General features: G+C 53.4%; 1 protein-coding gene across 2 annotated transcripts in view; it reads left to right on the forward strand.

Annotated features, from left to right (window-relative positions):
* C3_2H2orf81 (chromosome 3_2 C2orf81 homolog) overlaps positions 1-20,639 on the forward strand; it is a 203,850-nt gene extending 183,211 nt beyond the window's left edge. For both annotated transcript variants that reach the window (XM_086964384.1, XM_086964383.1), the window contains exon 5: positions 19,174-20,639. In XM_086964384.1, the coding sequence (XP_086820510.1) occupies positions 19,174-20,253 (1,080 nt within the window). In that variant the 3' untranslated portion in view covers positions 20,254-20,639. The remainder of the gene's footprint in view (positions 1-19,173) is intronic.
* Positions 20,640-27,074: the final 6,435 nt, after the last annotated feature.

The raw sequence follows: 27,074 nt of genomic DNA on the forward strand, positions 1-27,074 counted from the left end.
TAATATTTCACTTCTGTTCTTGGATTTTCGTCACAATAAAATACACTGAACATAATCTTCACAAAATGTATTTACAAAAGTTTAAGCTATTGCCATTATAAATTACAATAACTTTTATTTAAGAATCAATTATCAAAAACAATTAAAAGCCATTGTTATTTGTAATAGCAATACATCTAAGTCACGTAAATACAACACATATTGCATTACAAATGCTATAGGTGTCACATTTGCGAAAGTTATAACTATTGGCATTGTAAATGACAAAGCTATTCATTCTGCTATTTTCAAAACCAACACATAAATACAAAATTTGTCATTTACAAGACCAATAGCTCAAACTTTCCTAATGCGAGACCTATTGCATTGCAAATGCTTGTTATAGATGGGTATGATGGCGGCACATTGCCAGACGTGGGATCGTATTGCCTTTTATTATACTATTCGATAGTGCGTTCAGATTGCGGGCCCAGATATCTGGTTCAGAGAGGATGAGGTCTCCCGGTATGCCATCTATTCCCGAGGCCTTGCCCGTTTCTGTTTGTTTTATTGCTTTATATGTTTGGGATAAAGTAAGCTTAAGAGTGGAGTGTGCAGCTGGAATAGAGGATGGAATAGTCACATTTGATATTTGGAGACCACTGACCTCTTCTAGGGGGGGCTCTCTACGACATTATTTCGCTGCGGGCAGTCATATAGACCTCTGAAATGGGGGACCCGGGTGTCGGGCGCAATCACTGGATACGAGTTAGAGTTAGCGGCGTTCACTGCTATTAGTTTCCAGAAGCTTGTTTGGGCACCCTTCTCTAGGGCCTCAGCAATCGTTAGACCCTCCTCCCATTCCCTTTGGCTTTGACTAAGAGGGTTTTATCATCGCGCCTGGCCTTCATGATTTCTGACCTCGGCCCTTTTTGATTGCACTCAGCAGGTGGATTTTTCCTAACCGCCAGGCCTTGTTGTACCAGGATTTTTTTTTTTTTAAGAACAAGGGTACCCCATAAAGTGAACCTGGGGTGAATATATACTTTTTAAAGAAACAATGGTTCAAAAGTGGCCTAATTAGGTCCTGAAGGAAGTAAAGCGATTTAGTTAATTAACGCTAGGGAGCTGGAAAGGTAGGTTCTTATAGAATCTTTTTATTTACTTTCTTTTTCTATTTTATTTACAATTATTATAGTACTTTTCAGGTACTCAAGTGAGTGACAAGGTGCAGAACGTGACATAAGTGAACAAAGTGAAAAACGAAAATATCACACAACAACAAGGCTTTATAGTACTTTTCAGGTACTCAAGTGAGTGACAAGGTGCAGAACGTGACATAAGTGAACAAAGTGAAAAACGAAAATATCACACAACAACAAGGCTTAAAACCACAGAGATATATACAATGAAGTGGGTATATTTCCTTGAGTAGGTCGACGACGTTTCGATCTATGTTAGTTTAGATCATCATCAGGACTGATGAGCCTCCTGAAACTCAGTGTCGTAGTATCCGACAGGAAATAATTTCGAAAACTGGTTAACTGGTATTTCATAAATTTGCCAGAGAGAAGGATTTCGTTCTATTAATTAATAATAGTTTTTCAAGGGGTCCAGATTATGCATGATTAAAAACAGCTTCCAAAGGTCCTATTTTTGCTGTGGGTGTTTTTTATCCACACGGAACAAGGTTTTCCCAGTAGCGCTCAGTTTTATTGAGGGTCCTACCGGAACTTCAGTTTTTTAATTAGTCCCAGCCATGGCGTTTCTTAAGGGTCCGAGTAGCGCTATTGTCGTTACGGGGACAGGAGATGCGAGAGTTGCTACACAGCGAAGCACTCGGGCTCCCCTGAAGAGCCGTGGTGACGCCGGGATTAACTCCAGGCGTATGCTAATAAATCTCCTGTCGAAATTATTTCCTGTCGCCTTGTTGCCTTGTTGTTGTGTGATATTTTCGTTTTTCACTTTGTTCACTTATGTCACGTTCTGCACCTTGTCACTCACTTGAGCACCTTGTTGTACCAGGATGGCGTCTTCTTTTTAAGTCCTCCTCTCCTCTGTTCCCTCATGAAACACAGACTCAGCCTGTCCATGAGTTCGCAGTGTAAAGGGATGAAATTGATGTTATAAATATTAGTTGGGTCGACCTGAGTAAGTTTAGACACACACAGATTGTAAATGAATGTCAGTTTGTTCTCATCTGCCACCAATTCTGCCCACTTAACATTTCTCATATTGTTTGAGGTTGTAATTAACGCAGTGGGTACGACCATCTCCAGTTCTGTATCTCTGAAACTGGTCATAAGAAGAGATGAGCTCAATGCCTGGCGGTCCCTGTCCGATCTGGGAATATCTTGCATATCATACAAGGTTCTGGCAGTTCGGGCTGGACAATTCCCATGGGGCACAGGGTCAAGGCTGATTTGCATATGACTGGGTTCCAACTGGAATGGCATGGTGAGCAAAAGAGCGATGGATTTATGACATTGTTCTGCATTCTGTCCATCAATTGTTCTTTTTGCATTTGTCACCCCGAGTGGGCTGGGTATGCTCAGACGTGAGTCCCATGCTCTCCACACCACTGGAGTCAAGCTATCCTGGCTGATGACAGCTGAAAGCCCGAAACCGGTCCTAGGATGCTTGTTTCCTGTCCAGGGAGGACCTGGCTTGGCAGTTCGGGCTGAACTGTTCCCATGGGGCACAGGGTCAAGACTGATTTGCATATGGCTGGGTTCAAACTGGAATGGCATGGTGAGCAAAAAATTGATGGATTTAGGCCCAGATCTCTGTACTGGGGTGAATGTATGACATTGCTCTGCATTCTTTCCATCAATTGTTCTTTTTGCATTTGTCACCCCGAGTGGGCTGGGTATGCTCAGAAGTGAGTCCCGTGCTCTCCATGCCACTGAAGTCAAGCTATCCTGGCTGATGAGGGCTGAAGCCCAAAACCGGTCCTAGGATGCTTGTTTACAGTCCAGGGAGGACCTGGCTTGGCAGTTCGGGCTGAACTGTTCCCATGGGGCACAGGGTCAAGACTGATTTACATATGGCTGGGTTCAAACTGGAATGGATCCCAAGAACTCAAAAACTACCGCCCCATGTCGCTTCTTCCTTTTCCTGACAAAGTCATCGAGAAGACCGTCAACAGACAGCTGGCCGCCTTCCTCGAAACGAACCGAGACCGCTCTTATCGCAGCTACCGACAATATCCGAGCCCTGCTCGACAACGGGGAAACAGCGGCCCTCATCCTCCTGGACCTCTCCGCAGCGTTCGACACGGTCTGCCACCGCACCCTAGTGCAGCGCCTCAGCAACATCGGAATCCAAGAGAAGGCTCTGGAGTGGACCATCTCCTTCCTCGCCCGAAGAACACAGAGAGTCTGCCTCCCCCCGTTCAGTTCAGAGGCCACTGAAGTCATCTGCGGCGTACCACAAGGATCATCGCTCAGCCCCACGCTGTTCAACATCTACATGAGCCCCCTTGCGGCCATCGCACGCCAACACAACCTCAACATCATCTCCTACGCCGACGACACCCAGCTGATCCTCTCCCTCACCAAAGACCCCGCCACCGCCAGAACCAACCTATACGAAGGGATGAAAGACGTAGCCGAGTGGATGAAGAACAGCCGCCTGAAACTGAACTCAGATAAGATGGAAGTCCTCATCCTGGGATCATCACCCTCCGCCTGGGACGACTCCAGGTGGCCACCTGCCCTGGGCAGCGCACCCAAAACGACGGACCACAAACGCAACCTGGGCTTCATCCTGGACTCCTCCCTCTCGATGACCAGACAAGTCAACGCCGTCTCCTCGTCATGCTTCAAATCCTACGCATGCTACGGAAGATCTTCCGGTGGATCCCCCCCGAAACCAGGAAGACGGTCACCCAGGCGCTTGTCACCAGCCGACTGGACTACGGTAACACCCTCTACGCCGGAACCACAGCTAAACTTCAGAAAAGGCTCCAGCGCATTCAGAACGCTTCAGCACGACGACTCCTGGACATCCCCCGAAACAGCCACATCTCCGGACACCTGAGAGACTTGCACTGGCTCCCGGTCAACAAGAGAATCACCTTCCGTCTCCTCACCCACGCACACAAAGCTCTCCACAACCAAGGCCCCAGATACCTCAACGACCGACTTACCTTCTACACTCCCACACGCCAGCTGCGATCGACCAGCCACGCCCTCGCCGCCATTCCACGCATCTGAAGAGCCACCACAGAAGGAAGATCCTTCTCCTACCTGGCCGCCAAGACCTGGAACTCCCTCCCGACCGACCTGCGCCTGACCCAGGACCACCTCGCCTTCAGGAAGCAACTCAAGACCTGGCTGTTCGAGCAGTAGCGGACCCCCCTCCCCAAGCGCCTGGAGACCCACTGGGTAAGTAGCGCGCTATACAAATGCTTGATTGATTGCTGACTGATTGATTGATTGAATGGCATGGTGAGCAGAAAAACTATGGATTTAGGCCCAGATCTCTGTACTGGCGTGAATGTATGACATTGTTCTGCATTCTGTCCATCAACTGTTCATTTTGTAAATATGATGTGGACACAGTGGGAGTCCCGGAGTGGACAGTTTTCATGATTGAAGAGGGGTCTGCCTCGGTACGTGTTCTCCAGTTAGTTTGGTGTGTGTCCAAGTGGGGGGTGGACAGGGTGCTGGGGCGCAATAATAACACTCAATACATGATTACCCAGCCGGTGCTTTCTCTTTCGAAAAGAGAAAGTACATTTATCAAACACACACTACTCGACACCAGGCAGTGATGTACAAATAGACTTACGGCTGGTGGGAATACCTTTCACAACATGACCTTTGGCCCCTAAAGGGTCCTGACCCCAAAACTCTCAGTCCCCCCACCACCCCATGTCCAATCCAGCTCATACCATATGGAGGCCGTCCGCTTACACCGGGTCATGTTACCACACGTCAAGACCAGAGTCATCCCACCACTGACGTCATTAACTATAACCCCTCTGCACTTAGTATGAATAATCAACCTCTGTGAAGTGCTGGCACTGACATTAATAAAGCATTGCAATCTTTCAGGGGTACGCATTACTGTCAGCATCAGAAACACATGGATATAAAACATGGTAAATAACCTCTTTAAATAAAGCATTATTCAAACCATTGTGAAAACAGTTTTAAAATAAAGAACTTTAACTCACACAAGTCTGTCTTTTTAACAACATTCAGGCCACATAAATCCAGCCATAGACTCAGCCCCTCACTCTTTTTCTTTTGTCGGGGGTGGCCCCTCCGTCCTAGAGCCCCCTCAAGGGGTGGAAAGAGCATTGCTAGCTCCAAGCCCGCAGTGCATTATGGGGGCTCAGGGTGGAAAGAGCATTGCTAGCTCCAAGCCCCGCAGTGCATTATGGGGGCTCAGGGTGGAAAGAGCATTGCTAGCTCCAAGCCCCGCAGTGCCTTATAGGGGCTCACCGGTGGAAAGAGCATTGCTAGCTCCAAGCCCCGCAGTGCATTATGGGGGCTCAGGGTGGAAAGAGCATTGCTAGCTCCAAGCCCCGCAGTGCCTTATAGGGGCTCACCGGTGGAAAGAGCATTGCTAGCTCCAAGCCCCGCAGTGCATTATGGGGGCTCAGGGTGGAAAGAGCATTGCTAGCTCCAAGCCCGCAGTGCATTATGGGGGCTCAGGGTGGAAAGAGCATTGCTAGCTCCAAGCCCCGCAGTGCCTTATAGGGGCTCACCGGTGGAAAGAGCATTGCTAGCTCCAAGCCCCGCAGTGCATTATTGGAGCTCACCGGTGGAAAGAGCATTGCTAGCTCCAAGCCCTGTAGTCCATTATAGGGGCTCACCGGTGGAAAGAGCATTGCTAGCTCCAAGCCCCGCAGTGCATTATGGGGGCTCACCGGTGGGAAGAGCATTGCTAGCTCCAAGCCCTGTAGTCCATTATGGGGGCTCACCGGTGGGAAAAGCATTGCTAGCTCCAAGCCCCGCAGTGCATTATGGGGGCTCACCGGTGGGAAGAGCATTGCTAGCTCCAAGCCCCGCAGTGCATTATGGGGGCTCACCGGTGGAAAGAGCATTGCTAGCTCCAAGCCTCGCAGTCCATTATGGGGGCTCACCGGTGGGAAGAGCATTGCTAGCTCCAAGCCCCGCAGTGCATTATGGGGGCTCACCGGTGGAAAGAGCATTGCTAGCTCCAAGCCCCGCAGTGCATTATGGGGGCTCACCGGTGGAAAGAGCATTGCTAGCTCCAAGCCTCGCAGTCCATTATGGGGGCTCACCAGTGGGAAGAGCATTGCTAGCTCCAAGCCCCGCAGTGCATTATGGGGGCTCAGGGTGGAAAGAGCATTGCTAGCTCCAAGCCCCGCAGTGCCTTATAGGGGCTCACCGGTGGAAAGAGCATTGCTAGCTCCAAGCCCCGCAGTGCATTATGGGGGCTCAGGGTGGAAAGAGCATTGCTAGCTCCAAGCCCGCAGTGCATTATGGGGGCTCAGGGTGGAAAGAGCATTGCTAGCTCCAAGCCCCGCAGTGCCTTATAGGGGCTCACCGGTGGAAAGAGCATTGCTAGCTCCAAGCCCCGCAGTGCATTATTGGAGCTCACCGGTGGAAAGAGCATTGCTAGCTCCAAGCCCTGTAGTCCATTATAGGGGCTCACCGGTGGAAAGAGCATTGCTAGCTCCAAGCCCCGCAGTGCATTATGGGGGCTCACCGGTGGGAAGAGCATTGCTAGCTCCAAGCCCTGTAGTCCATTATGGGGGCTCACCGGTGGGAAAAGCATTGCTAGCTCCAAGCCCCGCAGTGCATTATGGGGGCTCACCGGTGGGAAGAGCATTGCTAGCTCCAAGCCCCGCAGTGCATTATGGGGGCTCACCGGTGGAAAGAGCATTGCTAGCTCCAAGCCTCGCAGTCCATTATGGGGGCTCACCGGTGGGAAGAGCATTGCTAGCTCCAAGCCCCGCAGTGCATTATGGGGGCTCACCGGTGGAAAGAGCATTGCTAGCTCCAAGCCCCGCAGTGCATTATGGGGGCTCACCGGTGGAAAGAGCATTGCTAGCTCCAAGCCTCGCAGTCCATTATGGGGGCTCACCAGTGGGAAGAGCATTGCTAGCTCCAAGCCCCGCAGTGCATTATGGGGGCTCACCGGTGGGAAGAGCATTGCTAGCTCCAAGCCCCGCAGTGCATTATGGGGGCTCACCGGTGGGAAGAGCATTGCTAGCTCCAAGCCCCGCAGTGCATTATGGGGGCTCACCGGTGGAAAGAGCATTGCTAGCTCCAAGCCCTGCAGTGCATTATGGGGGCTCACCGGTGGAAAGAGCATTGCTAGCTTTAAGCCCTGTAGTCCATTATGGGGGTTCACCGGTGGAAAGAGCATTGCTAGCTCCAAGCCCTGCAGTGCATTATGGGGGCTCACCGGTGGGAAGAGCATTGCTAGCTCAAAGCCCTGTAGTCCATTATGGGGGCTCACCAGTGGAAAGAGCATTGCTAGCTCCAAGCCCTGTAGTACATTATGGGGGCTCACCGGTGGGAAGAGCATTGCTAGCTCCAAGCCCCGCAGTGCATTATGGGGGCTCACCGGTGGAAAGAGCATTGCTAGCTCCAAGCCCTGCAGTGCATTATGGGGGCTCACCGGTGGAAAGAGCATTGCTAGCTTCAAGCCCTGCAGTGCATTATGGGGGAAAGGTTGGATTTTTGATGAGGTCCTCTGGACAATTCTCCTGGTTGTGCCGCGAGCCTAGACAACACTTCCCCTTCCACAGTAATGTTGGGGTCCCAGAGCTGGGATCCTGGGCCCCTCTCTTTGTTTCTTGTGAAGAAGGGGGTGCAAGGGAGCTCCCCCATCTTCCTTGGTCGGCAGGCCTGGAGTTGGGATTCCGGGCCCTGGTACAAAGAGGGGCCCGGACCTCATGCTCTGGGGAGGGGGTCCCTTGCACCCCCCTCCCTGGGCCCAGGCCAATCCCGAGGGTTTGTTTAACATCAGCAGCACAGCCCCACATGCTCTGTGCCCTCCTTTCTCCTTCAATATCCTGGGTCACTCCTTCATGCTCCGCAGCTAAATGAAGCAGTGTATATTGCTTCCTTTCTTCTGGGAGGCCCGTGCTCCTGCTGCTGGACAGCAATGTAATGAACTTGGCCCAGGAGGGTGACAAGGGCCCGGGCTGTGATTCTGGGCTGAGCCAGAGAAATATGACAGTTTTGGAGGACTCTTAACATCTTGGAACCCTCAGGTGTGATCTTGGCGCACATGCTTCGTCCCATTTTGATATGTGCATGGACTTTGTAGGCTAAAGGGATGTGTATAATAAAGTGTCACTTCTGAAAAAACAGTAACCCACACTGTCTTTCCCTCTGAGTGTACACTAACAGTATAAGGACTGCTCCAGGTCAATATTTGATCCCGCAGAGTCCCCTCTGCGCCAGGCTACCTGTGCACAGTTACTCGATCAATCCATCAAGGGTTTGTAAAGCACACTACTCAATCATGAGGGTCTCAAGACGCTGGGTCGCAGCTTCGGGTCAGTCGAAAAGCCAGGTTTTGCGGTCCTTCCTGAACATTTGCAGGGTTGGGGAGCATCTAATGTTCATGGGAAGCTCGTTCGAGGTCTGGGCTGCGATGTAGGAGAAGGCTCTCCCGCCTGTTCTGGTTCTGCAGGGGACCTCCGGCAGGGCAAGGTTGGCGGAGCGGAGGTTCCTTTCTGGCGCGTGGAAGGAAACTCTCTAATTGAGGTATTTGGGTCCGATGTTGTTGAAGGATTTGTAGGCGTGGATGAGGAGTTTGAACGTAACCCTCTTCTCGACGGGGAGCCAGTGGAGGTCTCGCAGGAGTTGGGTCATGTGTTTGTGGTGGGGAGTTCCATGGATGAGTCTGGAGTCTGTGTAGTAGAGCTCTGTTGATTCCGTTATATAATGCGTTGCCTTAGTCCAATCTGCTTGTTCTGAGCGTGTGGTGACTGTCTTTCTGCAGTCAGGGGAGATCCATTTGAGGGTCTTGCGGAGGATGCACAGGCGGTTGAAACTGGTGGAAGCGACGGCGTTGATCTGGCGATTCATTGAGAGGGAGGAGTCGAGGATGATACTGAGGTTTTGTGCATGGTCTGTGGGGGAGGGTGGATTCCCGAGGGCGAAGGGCCCCCAGGTGTTGTCCCAGGCGGACGTGCAGGGTCCGAGGATCAGGACCTCGGTCTTCTCGGAGTTGATCTTCAGACAGCTGTCTTTCATCCATGCTGCCACATTCTTCATTCCTTCTTGGAAGCAGAGTCTGGTGTCTTCGAGTTTCTTCGTGAGTGAGACGATGAGCTGGTTGTCATCGGCATAGGATACAATGCTGAGCCCATGCTGTCTCACGATGGCGGCGAGGGGGGCCATGTAAATGTTGAAGAGCACGGGGCTGAGTGAAGAGCCCTGGGGTACTCCACAGTCGATGTCGGTGAGTTTGGAGACGAAGGGAGGGAGTCTGATCCTGTGGGTTCTGCCGGCGAGAAAGGATTGGATCCAGTCGAGGACGGCTCCTTGATTCCCTGCTTCGTGAAGTCTGGCTGCGAGTGTGCAGTGGGAGACGTTGTTGAAGGCTGCGGAGAGGTCTAGAAGGATGATGGCCGTGGTGTGACCCTTGTCGAGTAGCATGCGGATGTCATCAGTAGCGGCAAGGAGGGCGGTCTCGGTGTTGTGGTTGCTGCGGAATCCAGACTGGGAGGCGTCAAGGATGGAGTGCTCTCTGATGAAGGTGGTCAGCTGGGCGTTTACAAGTCTCTCGGTGACTTTGGCCACGAAGCGGAGGAGAGAGATGGGCTGGTAGTTTTTCAGGTCAGTTAGGTCGGCAGTGGATTTTTTGAAGAGTGATTTCACCTCTGCCCGCTTCCAGTCCTCTGGGAAGATGCTGGATGTGAAGGATGCATTGATGGTCAGTCCCCAGTTCGGGTGCGATGGCGGCCCTGTGGAATACATGCGTTGGGCAGGAGTCTCTAGGGGTTCCTGAGTGGGTTTTCTTCATGGTAGCGGTGATGTGTTCGATGGTGGCGGGATTCCAGGTCATGATGGTAGGCTTATCAGCGGTCTATGGTAGGGGGGTGGTGTCCTGCATCCGTTCGCTGAAGTTGTCGTAGAGGACCTCGATCTTCAGATGGAAGTATGAGCAGAGTTTCTCGCAGAGTTCTTCGGAGGGTGTGATGTCTGTGGCTTCGCTGGGGGGTTTAGTGAACTGCTGAATGATGTTGAACAGTTCCTTGGTGTTGGTAGCATTGGTCTGAACTTTGTCTCTAATGAAGGTCTGTTTGGTGTATCTTATGCACTGGTGGTATTCCTTCAGGGCACTCCTGTAGTTGTTCTGAGCTTCCGTAGTTTTCAGGTTTCGCCAGGTTTTCTCCAAGTGTCTGCAGGAGCGTCCGGCTTCATGTAGTTCAGTGGTGAACCAGGTGGCCTTCAGAGGGCGTTGTTTGGCAGGGTGTTGAAGTGGTGCGAGTTTATCGGCGCAGCAGGAGATCCAGCAGTGAAGTTCTGTGGCTGCGGAGTTGGTTTTGGTTGTGGCGCTGGGAGTGGTCTTGGAGGAGGGTGGCGATGAGCAGTTCCTCTGTGACCTTACTCCAGCTCCTTTGTGGTGGTCGTGGTGCGGGCTTGGGTGCGATGGTGGCGTTGAAGGTGAAGAGGACGCAGTGGTGGTCCGTCCAGATGGGTCGGAAGATGTTTGTTCCTCCAGCGAAAAGAGGGTTGAGGGTGTGTCAATCTCTGTGTGTGGGCGTGTTTACCAGCTGCTTCAGTAGAAGGTTGGCGAGGTAGCATGATGGAGTCGTGGTCGTTGCTGGGGTTGGGGAGGGTACTGATGTAGGCGCACTCTTGTGCAGCACTGGTAGCAGATCTGTAAGTAGTGGAAGGTACTGATGTAGGCGCACTCCTGTGCAGCACTGGTAGCAGATCTGTAAGTAGTGGAAAGTACTAATGTAGGCGCACTCCTGTGCAGCACTGGTAGCAGCTCTGTAAGTAGTGGAAGGTAATGATGTAGGCGCACTCCTGCTCAGGACTGGTAGCAGCTGTGTAAGTAGTGGAAGGTACTGATGGAGGCGCACTGCAGGACAGCACTGGTAGCAGCTCTGTAGGTAGTGGAAAGTACTGAGGTAGGCGCACTCCTGTGCAGCACAGGCAGCAGCTCTGTAAGTAGTGGAAGGTAATGATGTAGGCGCACTCCTGTGCAGCACTGGTAGCAGCTCTGTAAGTAGTGGAAGGTACTGATGTAAGCGCACTCCTGTGCAGCACTGGTTGCAGCTCTGTAAGTAGTGGAAGGTAATGATGTAGGCGCACTCCAGTGCAGCACTGGTAGCAGCTCTGTAAGTAGTGGAAGGTACTGATGTAGGCGCACTCCTGCTCAGGACTGGTAGCAGCTCTGTAAGTAGTGGAAGGTACTGATGTAGGCGCACACCTGTGCAGCACTTGTAGCAGCTCTGTAAGTAGTGGAAAGTACTGATGTAGGCGCACTCCTGTGCAGCACTGGTAGCAGCTCTGTAAGTAGTGGAAGGTACTGATGTAGGCGCACTCCTGTGCAGCACTGGTGGCAGCTCTGTAAGTAGTGGAAGGTACTGATGTAGGCGCACGCCTGTGCAGCACTTGTAGCCGCTCTGTAAGTAGTGGAAAGTACTGATGTAGGCGCACTCCTGTGCAGCACTGGTAGCAGCTCTGTAAGTAGTGGAAGGTACTGATGTAGGCACACTCCTGTGCAGCACTGGTGGCAGCTCTGTAAGTAGTGGAAGGTACGGATGTAGACGCAGTCTTGTGCAGCACTGGTTGCAGCTGTGTAGGTAGTGGACGGTACTGATGTAGGCGCACTCCTGTGCAGCACTTGTAGCTGCTCTGTACGTGGGAGGGTCCTGATGTAGGCGCACTCCTGTGCAGCACTGGTAGCAGCTCTGTAAGTAGTGGAAGGTAATGATGTAGGCGCACTCCTGCGCAGGACTGGTAGCAGCTCTGTAAGTAGTGGAAGGTAATGATGTAGGCGCACTCCTGCTCAGGACTGGTAGCAGCTCTGTAAGTAGTGGAAGGTAATGATGTAGGCGCACTCCTGTGCAGCACTGGTAGCAGCTCTGTAAGTAGTGGAAGGCACTGATGTAGGTGCACTCCTGTGCAGCACTGGTAGCAGCTCTGTAAGTAGTGGAAGGTACTGATGTAGGCGCACTCCTGTGCAGCACTGGTAGCAGATCTGTAAGTAGTGGAAGGTACTGATGTAGGTGCACTCCTGTGCAGCACTGGTAGCAGCTCTGTAAGTAGTGGAAGGTACTGATGTAGGCGCACTCCTGTGCAGCACTGGTAGCAGATCTGTAAGTAGTGGAAGGTACTGATGTAGGCGCACACCAGTGCAGCACTGGTAGCAGCTCTGTAAGTAGTAGAAGGCGCGGATGTAGGCGCACTCCAGTGCAGCACTGGTAGCAGCTCTGTAAGTAGTAGAAGGCACGGATGTAGGCGCACTCCAGTGCAGCACTGGTAGCAGATCTATAAGTAGTGGAAGGGGCTGATGTAGGCGCACTCCAGTGCAGCACTGGTAGCAGCTGTGTAAGTAGCGGAAGGGGCTGATGTAGGCGCACTCCTGTGCAGCACTGGTAGCAGCTCTGTAAGTAGTGGAAGGTACTGATGTAGGCGCACTGCTGTGAAGCACTGGTTGCAGCTGTGTAGGTAGGCCTATTGCTTTCATATGCCAACAGGGCTGACACAGCAATCACACGGCCAGGCAGCTGATGGGGTATGTAAATGTAAATGTAAATGTACAGGAATTTATTTAGCGCAAATCACCGAGCGGTTTCTAAGCGCTTGCTTTGGGAACCCGTCCTGGTATTCCCATGTGAGATAACCCAGGCAGGGTATCCGCAAGGTGAAAGCCAGGCATCCCGTCGCGAGGGGCTGTTGTGGGGATTAAGCAAGCTATTGCCCAGAGTCGCAGAGTGTGAACCCGTGAATCGAGTAGGCACCGGAGCGAGAATTGTCGAGTCCATGGACATTTTAGGACTCAAGACCCCGCCGAGCCGGGAATTGAACCCTGGTCCCGTGCTGACCTCTGCTTCCAGGTCTGCCTCCTCTAACCAGTGAGCCACACTTCTCCATGTGTGGCTCACTGGTATGTGGATTGGCGTTTGGCTGGCATTGTGTGTCTAGTGACAAAGTAGCAGGTCACTGCACACACCCCACCAGCCACATGCCAGCTCTCACACTCCACCAGCTGGAGGCCAAACACACACACCACCAGCGCACCCACCACCAGCCAGATGCCAGTTCAGACACAATAATCACACTGCCTGGAAGCTGGTGGAATGTGTGCACTGGCATTTCTGTGGTGGTGTGTGTATGTAGTTGTTTGCTGCTGGTCAGAACAAACACACGCGTGCAGCCAAACGCCAGTCCACACACACCACCAGCCAAGCCCCTGTTCACACACACACACACCTCCAGCCAAGCAACAGTACACACCAGTTCACACATTCCACATGCCAAGTGCAAGTCCACTCACCTCCAGCTAAGCGCCAGTCTACACACACCGCCAGCCCAGCCCCAGTCCACACACACCACCAGTCCACACACACCACCAGCCAAGCGCCGGTCCACAAACTCCACCAGCCCAGCCCCAGTCCACAGGCACCACCAGCCAAGCGCCGGTCCACACGCACAGCCAGCCAAGCCCCAGTCCACACGCACAGCCAGCCAAGCCCCAGTCCACACACACCACCAGCCAAGCGCCAGTCCACACACACCACCAGCCCAGCGCCGGTCCACACACACCACCATCCAAGCGCCGGTCTATACACACCACCAGTCCACACGCACCACCAGCCCAGCCCCAGTCCACACACACCAACAGCCAAGCGCCAGTCTACACACACAGCCAGCCAAGCCCCAGTCCACACGCACCACCAGCCAAGCGCCGGTCCACACACTCCACCAGCCCAGCCCCAGTCCACAGGCACCACCAGCCAAGCGCCAGTCTATACACACCACCAGCCCAGCCCCAGTCCACACACACCACCAGTCCACGCGCACACCGCCAGCCAAGCGCCAGTCTACACACACAGCCAGCCAAGCCCCAGTCCACACGCACCACCAGCCAAGCGCCAGTCCACACACACCACCAGCCCAGCGCCGGTCCACACACTCCACCAGCCCAGCCCCAGTCCACAGGCACCACCAGCCAAGCGCCAGTCTATACACACCACCAGCCCAGCCCCAGTCCACACACACCGCTCCACACACACCACCAGTCCACACGCACCACCAGCCCAGCCCCAGTCCACACACACCACCAGTCCACACACACCAACAGCCAAGCGCCAGTCTACACACACAGCCAGCCAAGCCCCAGTCCACACACACCACCAGCCAAGCGCCAGTCCACACGCACCACCAGCCAAGCGCCAGTCCACACACACAGCCAGCCAAGCGCCAGTCTACACACACAGCCAGCCAAGCCCCAGTCCACACGCACCACCAGCCAAGCGCCAGTCCACACACACAGCCAGCCAAGCCCCAGTCCACACGCACCACCAGCCAAGCGCCAGTCCACACACACAGCCAGCCAAGCTCCAGTCCACACGCACCACCAGCCAAGCGCCAGTCCACACACACCACCAGTCCACATGCACCACCAGCCCAGCCCCAGTCCACACACACCACCAGTCCACACACACCAACAGCCAAGCGCCAGTCTACACACACAGCCAGCCAAGCCCCAGCCCACACGCACCACCAGCCAAGCGCCAGTCCACACACACCACCAGTCCACATGCACCAACAGCCAAGCGCCAGTCCACACACACCACCAGCCAAGCCCCAGTCCACACGCACCACCAGCCAAGCGCCAGTCCACACACACAGCCAGCCAAGCGCCAGTCTACACACACAGCCAGCCAAGCCCCAGTCCACACGCACCACCAGCCAAGCGCCAGTCCACACACACTGCCAGCCAAGCCCCAGTCCACACGCACCACCAGCCAAGCGCCAGTCCACACACACAGCCAGCCAAGCGCCAGTCCACACACACCACCAGTCCACATGCACCACCAGCCCAGCCCCAGTCCACACACACCAACAGCCAAGCGCCAGTCTACACACACAGCCAGCCAAGCCCCAGTCCACACGCACCAACAGCCAAGCGCCAGTCCACACACACCACCAGCCAAGCGCCAGTCTATACACACCGCCATCACTTTTATTTTTTAACAAACCAATTTGAAAGAGATTAAAAACTAACCATGACTACAAACACAGGAAGCCTAACTCAAAATATCAAACAACCACCAACTGTGAAACTGAACAAAAAATATAAAACCATATAGACCAGTCAGTTTATTTTTATTCTCACGGTTGCTCCCACAACTTGAGTTGCGTGTGGTGTGATTTAAAACATGCAGGCACACATAGCTTAGGTTTAGAAGGAAACATGGGGCAGTACATACAACTCTGTCTCTTCAGACACAGACTCTACATCTTCTACAGGGACGTGGGAGGAAAGTGGCGATCTTTCAATGTCAAGTCAAGTCAAGTCATGAAATTTGTATAGTGCACTACATACCCAGAGGGTTTCAAGGCGCTTAGGAAGGGGAGGAGGATTATTTGTCAAATATCCATGTTTTAAGCTGCTTTCTGAATGCTAGGTGGTTCTGGGTGAGGCGAAGGTAAGCGGGGAGTGAGTTCCATGTTTTAGCAGCCAGGTATGAAAAGGATCTGCCTCCCATGGTGGTCTTGTTGATGCGAGGTACAGTGGCGAAGGCTTGGCTGGAAGAACGTAGTTGGCGGGGGGGAGTGTAGAAGGACAGTCGAGAGTTGAGGCAATCTGGTCCGATGTTGTAGAGTGATTTGTGTGCGTGGGTAAGCAGTCGGAAAGTGATCCTTTTATTGACGGGTAGCCAGTGGAGGTCTTTAAGGTGACCAGAGATGTGTTCGTTGCGTGGGATGTCTAATATGAGCCTGGCTGAGGCGTTTTGGATTCGTTGGAGTTTCTTCTGGAGTTTAGCGGTGGTACCTGCGTAGAGGGTGTTTCCGTAGTCCAGTCGGCTCGTGACCAGAGCGTGGGTGACTGTTTTCCTTGTTTCGGAGGGGATCCAGCGAAATGTTTTCCTGAGCATGCGGAGAATGTTGAAGCAGGAAGAGGATACGGCGCTGACTTGTCTGTTCATTGAGAGTGAAGAATCCAGGATGACGCCAAGGTTCCGTGCGTGGTCTGTCGGGATGGGTGCTTTTCCGAGGGCTTCCGGCCACCAGGAGTCGTCCCAAGCAGAGGGGGATGTACCTAAGATGAGGACTTCTGTTTTGTCTGAGTTCAGTTTCAAACGGCTTTGTTTCATCCATTCGGCAACTTCTTTCATTCCTTCGTGTAGGTTAGTTTTGGCGGTGCTGGGGTCATTGGTGAGAGAAAGGATCAGTTGAGTGTCGTCCGCGTAAGAGATGATGTTGAGGTTGTGTTGGCGTGCGATGGCCGTGAGGGGGCTCATGTATACGTTGAAAAGGGTGGGGCTGAGTGAGGATCCTTGAGGTACGCCGCAGATGACTTCAGAGGCCTCGGACTTGAATGGAGGAAGGCGGACTTTCTGGGTTCTTCCGGTGAGGAACAAGGTGATCCATTCAAGTGCTTTTCCTTGGATTCCGATGTTATTGAGGCGTTGTAGAAGGGTGCTGTGGCAGACTGTATCGAATGCTGCAGAGAGGTCAAGGAGGATGAGGGCGACTGTGTCTCCATTGTCCAGTAGAGTTCGAATGTCGTCTGTTGCTGCGATGAGGGCGGTCTCAGTGCTGTGTTTTGCTCGGAAGCCAGATTGTGAGGGGTCGAGGGATTTGTTGGCTTCGAGGAAGGCGGCGAGCTGGTTGTTGACGGCTTTCTCGATGACTTTGGCCGGGAATGTAAGAAGCGAGATGGGGCGGTAGTTTTTGAGTTCGGTGGGGTCGGCTGTTGGTTTTTTCAGAAGGGCGGTGAGTTCAGCGTGTTTCCAGTCTTCTGGGAAGGTAGCGGAGTTGAAGGAGCAGTTGATGACGTCTCGGAGGTGCGGTGCTATGACGGAGTCTGCTTTGTTGAAGATGTGGTGAGGGAATGGGTCTGTGGGGGATCCTGAGTGGATGGAGTTCATCAGGTGGATGGTGTCCTCAGTGGAGATTGGGTTCCCTAGGATCACTTGCCTGTTCCAATCCAACACGGCTGCTTATCAGAGCATGCTGGAACTGATCAAAAGTTATCTTTGAATCTGGGTACAACAAAAGCATTGACGGTGCCAAATGAAACAGACGGACAGCCCACTTCTGATACCAAACGTAAGCCGTACGAAGAGCAGTGTACGGTTCCACCCTCTGATCCACTCCATCAACACCACCCATGTGCTTACTGTGGTCTAAAATGCACACATGATGAGTGCTTGTGTGGCCGCTTGTCTGGTGTTCTGTGGCAGGCATTTGAAGATTGTTGTGCAGCATATGTGGGATGTGGAAGCAGGCGGTGCACAGTGTTGACTTGTGCCTTCATGTTGAGCTTGTTGCCCAGGAGGATCCCCAGATTGCTTGTGTGGTCGTTGGGTCTAATACTTCTGTCTTGTCCACATTGAGCTTCAGTCTGCTATCATGGTCATGCAGCTGGTGAAGTTTGTTCTGGTGCTGTTTGTCTTGTCCGTCAGGGAGAAGATGAGTTGGGTGACATCAGCATAGGAGATGATGGTGATGTCGTATGATCGTATGATGTTGGCGAGCAGTGTCATGAATATGTTGAAAAGGGTACGGCTGAGGGACGATCCTGGTGGAACACTGAATATCACTTTCTTGGTCTCTGGTGTGAAGAGTGGCAGCCGGACCCCTTGGGTTCTTCCCTTGAGGAAGGAACAGATCCCTTTGAGAGCGGATCCTTGTTTGATAATATCAGGAAGTCTTCTGAGGAGGGTGTTGTGGGAGACAGTGCTGAATGCCTTGGAGAGGTTGAGCAGGATGAGGGCAGCTGTTTTTCCTCATCCAGGATGTTTTGAATTTCAATGGTGGCCACGTTGAGTGCTGTTTCGGTGCCGTGGTTCTTTCTGAATCCTGATGGAGTGTTGTCTAAAAGATGGTGAGGTTTGAGGTGGGTTATGAGTTGCTTGTTGCTTTGGCAGCTCGCAGAGCAGAGTTAGGAGCCTGCCCCAAGGGACATCCTTAAGGCTGCCGTAGATGTAGAGGAAATTATATCTTTCAACTTGGGCCCTCAAGGGCATTTAAGGTGCCCGCTGATTACATTGTGGGGTGGCGGTACAATTGCTGACAGGAAGCTCCGATGCCACAGTCCTATCTGGAACCAACGACCTCTTGATGAAATCCGGAAAGAATACTCTGATCACTTTAGTAGTTCTGATCTTAGTGCATCCTGAATATGAGCACCCCCCCCCCCCCCACTGCACTCAAACACTGAAGTCTAGAGCATCAGTGTCTGTCACTGGACCCCCTCATCTGGAGAGGACAGTGAACACAAAGGGTTCCATAGCTGGCTTGGAGAAGAGACAACATCCAGGACCCTTCGCTGTTAATCTGAAACAGAAGAGGATGAACAGCGTCCATGGCATGAACCCGTTTACTGTGCCAATGGGTGGCAGGTGGCAGATCACAGGACAGGTAATCTGTTACCCGGTGCTCTCAAGATATGAGAAGGGGTGGAACGACCGAACATCTTCATCGCTCTCCGTTGGGACAGTAAAAACGATCCGTAAGGTATAAAATGTACACACAGGAGGACCTGGAATGAGGGTTGGACCTCACTGACCTGTGGATTGTGTCAGTTTGTAGGAGAATAGAAGCAAGAATCTCATTAGGCATAGGATTAACCCTCCTCTCTTCTACACTCCTAGTCTACCTAATAATCAAATGTCTTTTATGTACGAGTTGTTGTTTTAGTCAAAACACTGACATGTTCGATTGCCATTCCTTGGCCCTTCACGTCAGATTTAGCAGCAGAGTGGTATGATCGCTGAACAGCTTGAATATAAAATAATACTTTGCCGTGATGGATGAGGCTCACAGGCTTTCCTGACACAAGCTACTAAGAATAAGGTTCTCACTCATGGCTCACGACAAAAGCATCAGAAATAATTAGATAAGGGCTTGATGACAGGAACCCCACCAGTTGGCAATTCCACCACACTTCACGTAGCAGTCACAGCCCACCCTCTATGGTTTTCTGAATGTATTATCAACTTATGACTAACAGTTCTCAGTTTTGTATCTGAACATGTTGTCTTTTCTGTCTAAGCAGGTGCTTCTCCCTGAGCCAAGTGGACCTCTGCTTCCAGAAGGGAGTGTCACTAGTGTGGTCCGATCAGAGGAAGAACTCGCAACAGAACCAGAAGGTCCTTCACCGGAGCTGGAGTCCGAGCCAGAGAGTCCGCCGCAGCCAGAACCGCCTGAAGTGAGAAGGTCGAAATCTCTCTGTAAGGCACAAAAAACAATTCTTCAGCCAGCTCCTCCTCCCAAGCAAGAAAAGCCCAAGAGAGAATTCCGTCCTTACCGAGGTCCCCTCCGCTCGGCTGGTCTAAAGAACATCACCAAATCCCTGGAGGACACGGAGAAGGAGATGCTGCTCCAGCAGCTGTCGCAGTCTTTGCTGAAGGGAGCTGCAGAAGAAGACTTTAACAACATCAACCTGCTTCCAACATCCTTCCACAACATCTTGAGGATACAGCTGAACAGGCCCACTCAGAGCAAGGACGTGGTTTATGATGAATCGGGCAGGATCATCTCTGTGCCCAAGCTGGACCCCGCACGCCTCCCGAGGCACTCGGTCAAGCCTCAAGTCGAAGTCGTTGACCCGCACATAGAAGCAGAGCGACAACTTAAAGTAATGTCCAAATTGAGAGGCCCCGCCACTCTTCTGCCGAGCAAGACCAGCAAGGCCTCCAACGCAAGCAGAGGATTTCAACGCAAGAAGATCAGCTTTGAAATTGACACCACTCCAGATGGCTCGTCAAAACTCAAGCACGTCTTCCACCCACTGGACCAGGGCATCCAAGACCAGGCGAAACATCAGCCATCTTTGTACAGCTCCCTGGACACCAGCAGGCCAATCTCAATCAAAGCGGGTGTCCTGTTAGAGTCCATGAAGCTAGCGCCTGGCGTGATCATCAGGGGGAGGGATGGCACAGACCGCAACTCCTGGCGTGCCACACACCAGCAGGGGTGTGAGGAATGGGAGTCCGAGGCCAAGTTAAGACCCATGCGCACCACCGTGCCTTGCCCAAGCATTACAGTGGACCAGCTCCTCAAGAATCACTTGCCTCAAGTGCGTGCCGTGGCCTCCAACCCAGCCTGTCTACCTCCTCTGAGAGGGCCTTCATAAACATGCCCCAGACTGTGTGCCCTCCCTTGGGGGGCTTCACAGGTGCTTCTCCAGCCTCAGTACCTCTCTTAAGGGCTCCTCATAGGTCCGGTCCCTCTTCCATTGGTAGTTCAGCGAATGACGACCTAGGGTGGTCTCCAGCAGAATGAGCATGTCTTACTAGCAGCCATCAGAGACCTGCTTTTAATTAAACATGTTTCTAGCGCTGATGGACCACAGCTCCGGTTGCCTTGTAGACCATGCCAAGTGCGTCCGGTGCAGAATTCATACATATATAGCTCTGCTTCTCTAGGGTCGACCTGTGAAGCAGGTTACTTTACTTCTGCAGCAAGATACCAAATGTTATGTGTATATCTGTAAATCAATAAATAGATCATATTTAGGAATTGGGTGTGATCTGCATTCTTGCTGCACAGTCATCCTCCTCTAGTGAGTGACTGCTCGCCCACTGCACTCTGGGCATAGGGCCAAATGTATCAAAAAGTCATTTTGAGATTCTCAAATAGAGATTTTTGGCAAATCGCTATTTGAGAATCGCAAAATGCTATGTATGCACGATTTGCAATACATTTTGCGAATCCTACATATTCCTTAATTGCGAATCTCAAATTGCAATTCGCAATTAAGGAATACCTCCCCAATCATTCCTATGGGCCTAGAGGCCCATAGGAATGAATGGGAAGACATTTAACTGACTGACTGAATGGGAAGACATTCTTAATTTGCGATTAGCAATTAGCGAATCGCAAATTGAGTATGCAATTTCAAGGGTGCAGGGGTGTCAAAAGGACACCCTGTTACACCCCTGAAATAATCATGGGTGCACATGTGGTGCACATACATGCCCTAAGGCACAGCTTTCCAAACTTTTCATGTTGGGGACACACTTTTTGGGGATGCATCATTTTGGGACACAGTAAGGCAGTGTAGTGAGCGTAGCGAGCCCGAAACACCTAAGGGGAGTTTGGGGGGTTGTCACCCACTCTGTCTGTCTCCCTCTCTCGCGCTGTCTCCCTCTCTTTCTCTCTCTCTCTAACTGTCTCTCTCTCTCTCTAACTGTCCCCCTCTCTCTCCCTCCCTCTGTCTCCCTCTGTCTGTCTCGCTCCCTCTGTCTCCCTGTCTGTCTCCCTCCCTCTGTCTGTCGCCCTCTGTCTCCCGCTCTCTGTCTCTCTCTCTCTGTCTCCCTCTGTTTCCGTCCCTCTGTCTCCCTCCCTCTGTTTCTGTTCCTCTGTCTCCCTTCCTCTGTCTGCCTCTGTCTGTCTCGCTCTGTCTGTCTCCCTTCCTCTGTCTCCCTCTCTGTCTCCCTCTCTCTCTCTCTCTCTCTCTCTGTCTCCCTCCCTCTGTCTGTCTCTCTCTCCTTCCCTGTCTCCCCTTGACTGTCCCCTTCTGCCTCCATCCCTATCTGTCTCCCTCTGTCTCCCTCCCTCTGTCACCCTCTGTCTCCCTCTGTCTGTCTCAGTCTCTGCTTGTCCCTGTCCCTGCCTCCATCTACCTGTCTGTGGCTGTCTCTGTCTGTCCCTGTCTCCCTCCCTCTGTCTCCTTCTTCATCTCTGTCTGTCTCTGCCTCTGTCTGTCTGTCTGTCTGCCCTGTCTCTGCCTCTATTTGTCTCTGTCTGTCCCTGTCTCTGTCTATCTCTGTCTGTCTCTGTCTTCCTCCCTCTCTCTGTTTCCCTCCCTCTCTCACTGTCTCCCTCCCTCTCTCTATCTCTCTCAATCTCTCTCCCTCTCCCTCCCTCCCTCTGCCTCACTCACTCTGTCTGTCTACTATCTCTCTCTCTGTTTACCTCTGTCTCCCTTCCTCTCTCTCTCTCTCTGTCTCCCTCCCTCTCTATCCCTCTGTCTGTCTCCCTCTTGTCCGTCTCCCTCCCTCTGTATGCCTCTATCTGTCTCCCTCCCTCTGTCTCCATCCCTCTGTCACCCTTCTCCCTCTGTCGCCCACCTCCCTCTGTCTGTCTCCCTTCCTCTGTCTGTCTCTCCCTGTCTGTCGCCCTCTATCTTGTTCTGTCTGTCTCCCTCTCTCTGTGTCCCTCTCTGTCTCCGTCCCTCTGTCTTCCTCCCTCTGTCTCCCCCTCTCTCTTTCTCTCTCTTTCCCTCTGTCTCCCTCCCTCCCTCTGTCTCCTTCCCTCTGTCTCCTTCTATCTGTCTCCCTCTCCCTCCCCCTGTCTACCCCTGTCTACCCCAGACTCCCACCCTCTGTCTCCCTCTCTCTCTCTGTCTCCCTCCCTCCCTGTCTCCCTCCCTCCCTGTCTCCCTCCCTCCCTCTGTCTGTCTCCCTCCCTCTATCTGTCTCCCTCTATCTGTCTCCCTCTATCTCTCTCCCTCTTTCTGTCTCCCTCTCTCTGTCTCCCTCTCTCTCTGTCTTCCTCCCTCTATCTCCCTCCCTCTGCCTGTCACCCTCTGTCACCTAACCCCAGCTTACAGGGCACAGACACACACAGCGGCCCGAGTACTTCGCAGGTCTTTAAAAGACCATTTACTTGTTAATGGGGCTTTGTTGTGAATCACCGGCCCCCAAAGAGCAGAGTGTCTCGGAGTCCGCACTGCTGCGGCAGACTCCGAGACACTCTTTCAAAGGAATGCCTCTTAATTCGCAGCAGTTATGTGCTAAGTGCCCTTAATACCGGTGGTGTCATCCTGCGACACTCCCACCACTTGCAGGCGACACACTACTGTTTCGGGACACACAGTTTGGAAAGCTCTGCCCTAAGGGAATGCATGTGCTTCACATATCACTTTCAAAAATGCAAAAAAGTGCATATTTTAAAGAAATCGCAAATTACCACCAACTTAAAGTTGGTGGTAATTTGCGATTCCTTAAGGCCAAATTGCACTTTCTTGGTGCTTCTTAGATTGCATTTAAGGAATCGCAAAATTAGTTATTCCTTAAATGCAATCGCAAAATTAGGAATCGCTAATTTTGTGATTCCTTACTTTGCACGCAGATTTGCCTCATACCTAACATTTGGCAAAATTGCGATCGCAAATGCTGAAATTCTGCGAATTTCGGCATTTGCGAATGCAATTCTGCTTGATACATATGGACCTTAGTACTCTACTTTACATGCTTCTGCCCTATAGTTCTGTCCTATAGTTTCATATATTCATTAACAAAAGTCATAAGTGTGTGTTCTCTTGGTGTGGACACTGGGACAGTGTGAGTAGGGTAACCAGCTCTTTGCTGTGATCACAGGTGCCCACATGACCTCGATCTCTCCAGCGCCTCCATCAGTGTCTTCCCGGCTCTGTGTCTAGTTGGACTCTGTGTACGGAGCATGGCCAGTGATAGCAATGATACGCCTTGTCTGAACCCTACAGGCCCCATTATGACCTCTATGACCGGCTCAGGCAAAGTCTAGGATTATTAAGGACACCACACAAGTTGGCTTTGGCGAGTCGAAGCCTTCTGATGGTCAACAGAAACCAGAGTAGTGTCTATGAGGTCAACAAGGAGCGGCCTAGGACCAGCTGATGATAAAGATACCACTGTAGTGTCTATGGGGTCAACGAGGAGCGGCCTAGCACCCGCTGATGATAAAGATACCACAGTAGTGTCTATGGGGTGAATGAGGAGCGGCCTAGGACCCGCTGATGATAAAGATACCACAGTAGTGTCTATGGGGTGAATGAGGAGCGGCCTAGGACCCGCTGATGATAAAGATACCACAGTAGTGTCTATGCGGTGAATGAGGAGCGGCCTAGGACCCGCTGATGATATAGATACCACAGTAGTGTCTATGGGGTCACCCAGGAGCGGCCTAGGACCCGCTGATGATAAAGATACCACAGTAGTGTCTATGGGGTCAACCAGGAGCGACCGAGGACCCGCTGATGATAAACAGATACCACAGTAGTGTCGATGGGGTCACCCCGGAGCGGCCTAGGACCCGCTGATGATAAACAGATACCACAGAAGTGTCTATGGGGTCAACGAGGAGCGGCCTAGGACCCGCTGATGATAAACAGGTACCACAGTAGTGTCGATGGGGTCAACGAGGAGCGGCCTAGGACCCACTGATGATAAAAAGATACCACAGTAGTGTCGATGGGGTCACCCAGGAGCGGCCTAGGACCCGCTGATGATAAACAGATACCACTGTAGTGTCGATGGGGTCACCCAGGAGCGGCCTAGGACCCGCCGATGATAAAGATACCACACACACTGTGATTAGACAGATGTCCAATCCGGACCTACGAGGGCTCCCACCTCACTCTCACACTGCAGGCTCTCTCCCTGCACCTGTGCTCCTACCCGCTCATGGCTCTCCCCCTGCACCTGGATGTCTCGCTACACCTGGCTCTCTCCTATCACCGAGCTCTCTCCCTGCACCCAGCTCTCTCCCAGCTCCCGGCTCTCTCCCAACACCCGGTTCTCTCCCTGCACCTCTGCTCCTCCCCGCTCATGGCTCTCTCCCTACACCTGGCTCTCTCCCTGCACCGAGCTCTCTCTCTGCTCCCGGCTCTCTCCCTGCACCGGCTCTCTCGCTGCTCCCGGCTCTCTCCCTGCACCTGGCTCTCTCTCTGCTCCCGGCTCTCACCCTGCACTGGCCTCTCTCCCTCCCCTGGCCTCTCTCCCTGCACCGAGCTCTCTCCCTGCACCCAGCTCTCTCCCTGCTCCCGGCTCTCTCCCAACACCCGGTTCTCTCCCTGCATCCGGCTCTCTCACTGCTCCTGGCTTTCCCCCTGCACCTAGCTCTCTCCCTGCACCCGACTTTGTCCCTGCTCCTGGCTCTCCCCCTCCACCTGGCTTTCTCCCTGCACCCGACTTTCTCCCTGCTCATGGCTCTCTCCCTACACCTAGCTCTCTCCCTGCACCTCTGCTCCTCCCCGCTCATGGCTCTCTCCCTACACCTGGCTCTCTCCCTGCACCGAGCTCTCTCCCTGCTTCTGGCACTCTCCCTGCACCCGGCTCTCTCACTGCTCCAGGCTCTCTCCCTGCACCTGGCTCTCTCTCTGCTCCCGGTTCTCTCTCTGCTCCCGGCTCTCTCCCTGCACCGGCTCTCTCGCTGCTCCCGGCTCTCTCCCTGCACCTGGCTCTCTCTCTGCTCCCGGCTCTCTCCCTACCCTGGCCTCTCTCCCTGCACCGAGCTCTCTCCCTGCACCCAGCTCTCTCCCTGCTCCCGGCTCTCTCCCAACACCCGGTTCTCTCCCTGCACCTCTGCTCCTCCCTGCTCATGGCTCTCTCCCTACACCTGGCTCTCTCCCTGCATCCGGCTCTCTCCCTGCATCCGGCTCTCTCACTGCTCCTGGCTTTCCCCCTGCACCTAGCTCTCTCCCTGCACCCGACTTTGTCCCTGCTCCTGGCTCTCCCCCTCCACCTGGCTTTCTCCCTGCACCCGACTTTCTGCCTGCTCATGGCTCTCTCCTTACACCTGGCTCTCTCCCTGCATCCGGCTCTCTCACTGCTCCTGGCTTTCTCCCTGCTCCTGGCTCTCCCCCTCCACCTGGCTTTCTCCCTGCACCCGAGTTTCTCCCTGCTCATGGCTCTCTCCCTACACCTGGCTCTCTCCCTGCATCCGGCTCTCTCACTGCTCCTGGCTTTCTCCCTGCTCCTAGCTCTCTCCCTGCACCCGACTTTCTCCCTGCTCCTGGCTCTCCCCCTCCACCTGGCTTTCTCCCTGCACCCGAGTTTCTCCCTGCTCATGGCTCTCTCCCTACACCTGGCTCTCTCCCTGCATCCGGCTCTCTCCCTGCACCCGACTTTCTCCCTGCACCAGGCTCTTTTCCTGCACCTGGCTCTCCCCTTCCATCTGTCTCTCTTTCTGCACCTGGCTTTCTCCCTACTCCAGTCTCTCTCCCTGCACCCGGCTCTCTGCCTGATCCTGGCTCTCTCCCTGCACTGGCCTCTCTCCCTCCCCTGGCCTCTCTCCCTCCCCTGGCCTCTCTCCCTGTTCCCAGCTCTCTCCCGGCACCTGTGCCCCTCCCTGCACCTGGCTCTCTCCCTGCACCCAGCTCTCTCCCTGCACCTGGCTCTCTCCCTGCACCTGGCTCTCTCCCAACACCCGGCTCTCTCCTGCACCTCTGCTCCTCCCTGCTCCAGGCTCTCCCCCTGCACCTGGTTTTCTCCCTGCACCCAGCTCTCTCCCTGCTCCCGGCTCTCTCCCTGCTCCTGGCTCTCTCCCTGATCCCGGCTCTCTCCATGCTCCTGGCTCTCCCCCTCCACCTGGCTCTCTCCCTGCACCCAGCTCTCCCCCTCCACCTGGCTCTCTCCCTCCACCTGGCGCTCCCCCTCCACCTGGCTCTCCCCCTGCACCTGGCTCTTCCCCTCCAACTGGCTCTCTCCCTGCACCTGGCTCTCTCCCAACACCCGGCTCTCTCCTGCACCTCTGCTCCTCCCTGCTCCAGGCTCTCCCCCTGCACCCGGTTTTCTCCCTGCCCCAGCTCTCTCCCTGCTCCTGACTCTCTCCCTGCTCCTGGCTCTCTCCCTGCTCCTGGCTCTCTCCCTGCTCCTGGCTCTCCCCCTGCACCCGCTCTCTCCTTTTACACGGCTCTCCCCCTGCACCCGGCTCTCCCCCTGCACCCGCTCTCTCCTTATACCCGGCTCTCTCCCTGCACCCGGCTCTCTCTACCAACTCCCAGCTCTCTCCCTGCTCCTTGCTCTCTCCTTGCTCCTTGCTCTCTCCTTGCACCCGGCTTTCTCCCTGCACATGGCTCTCTTCTTGCTCTTCTGCTCTCTCACTGCACCCGATCTCTACCTGCTCCTATGCTCCTTCCCTGTACCTCTCTCTCTTCCTGCTCTTGTGCTCCTGCCCTGCACCCATCTGTCCCCCTGTACCCGGCTCTCTCCCTGCACATGGCTCTCTCATTGCTCCTGGCTCTCTCCC

This window comes from Lissotriton vulgaris, chromosome 3_2 (genome assembly GCF_964263255.1).
Source record: "Lissotriton vulgaris chromosome 3_2, aLisVul1.2, whole genome shotgun sequence".
Lineage (NCBI taxonomy): Eukaryota > Metazoa > Chordata > Amphibia > Caudata > Salamandridae > Lissotriton > Lissotriton vulgaris.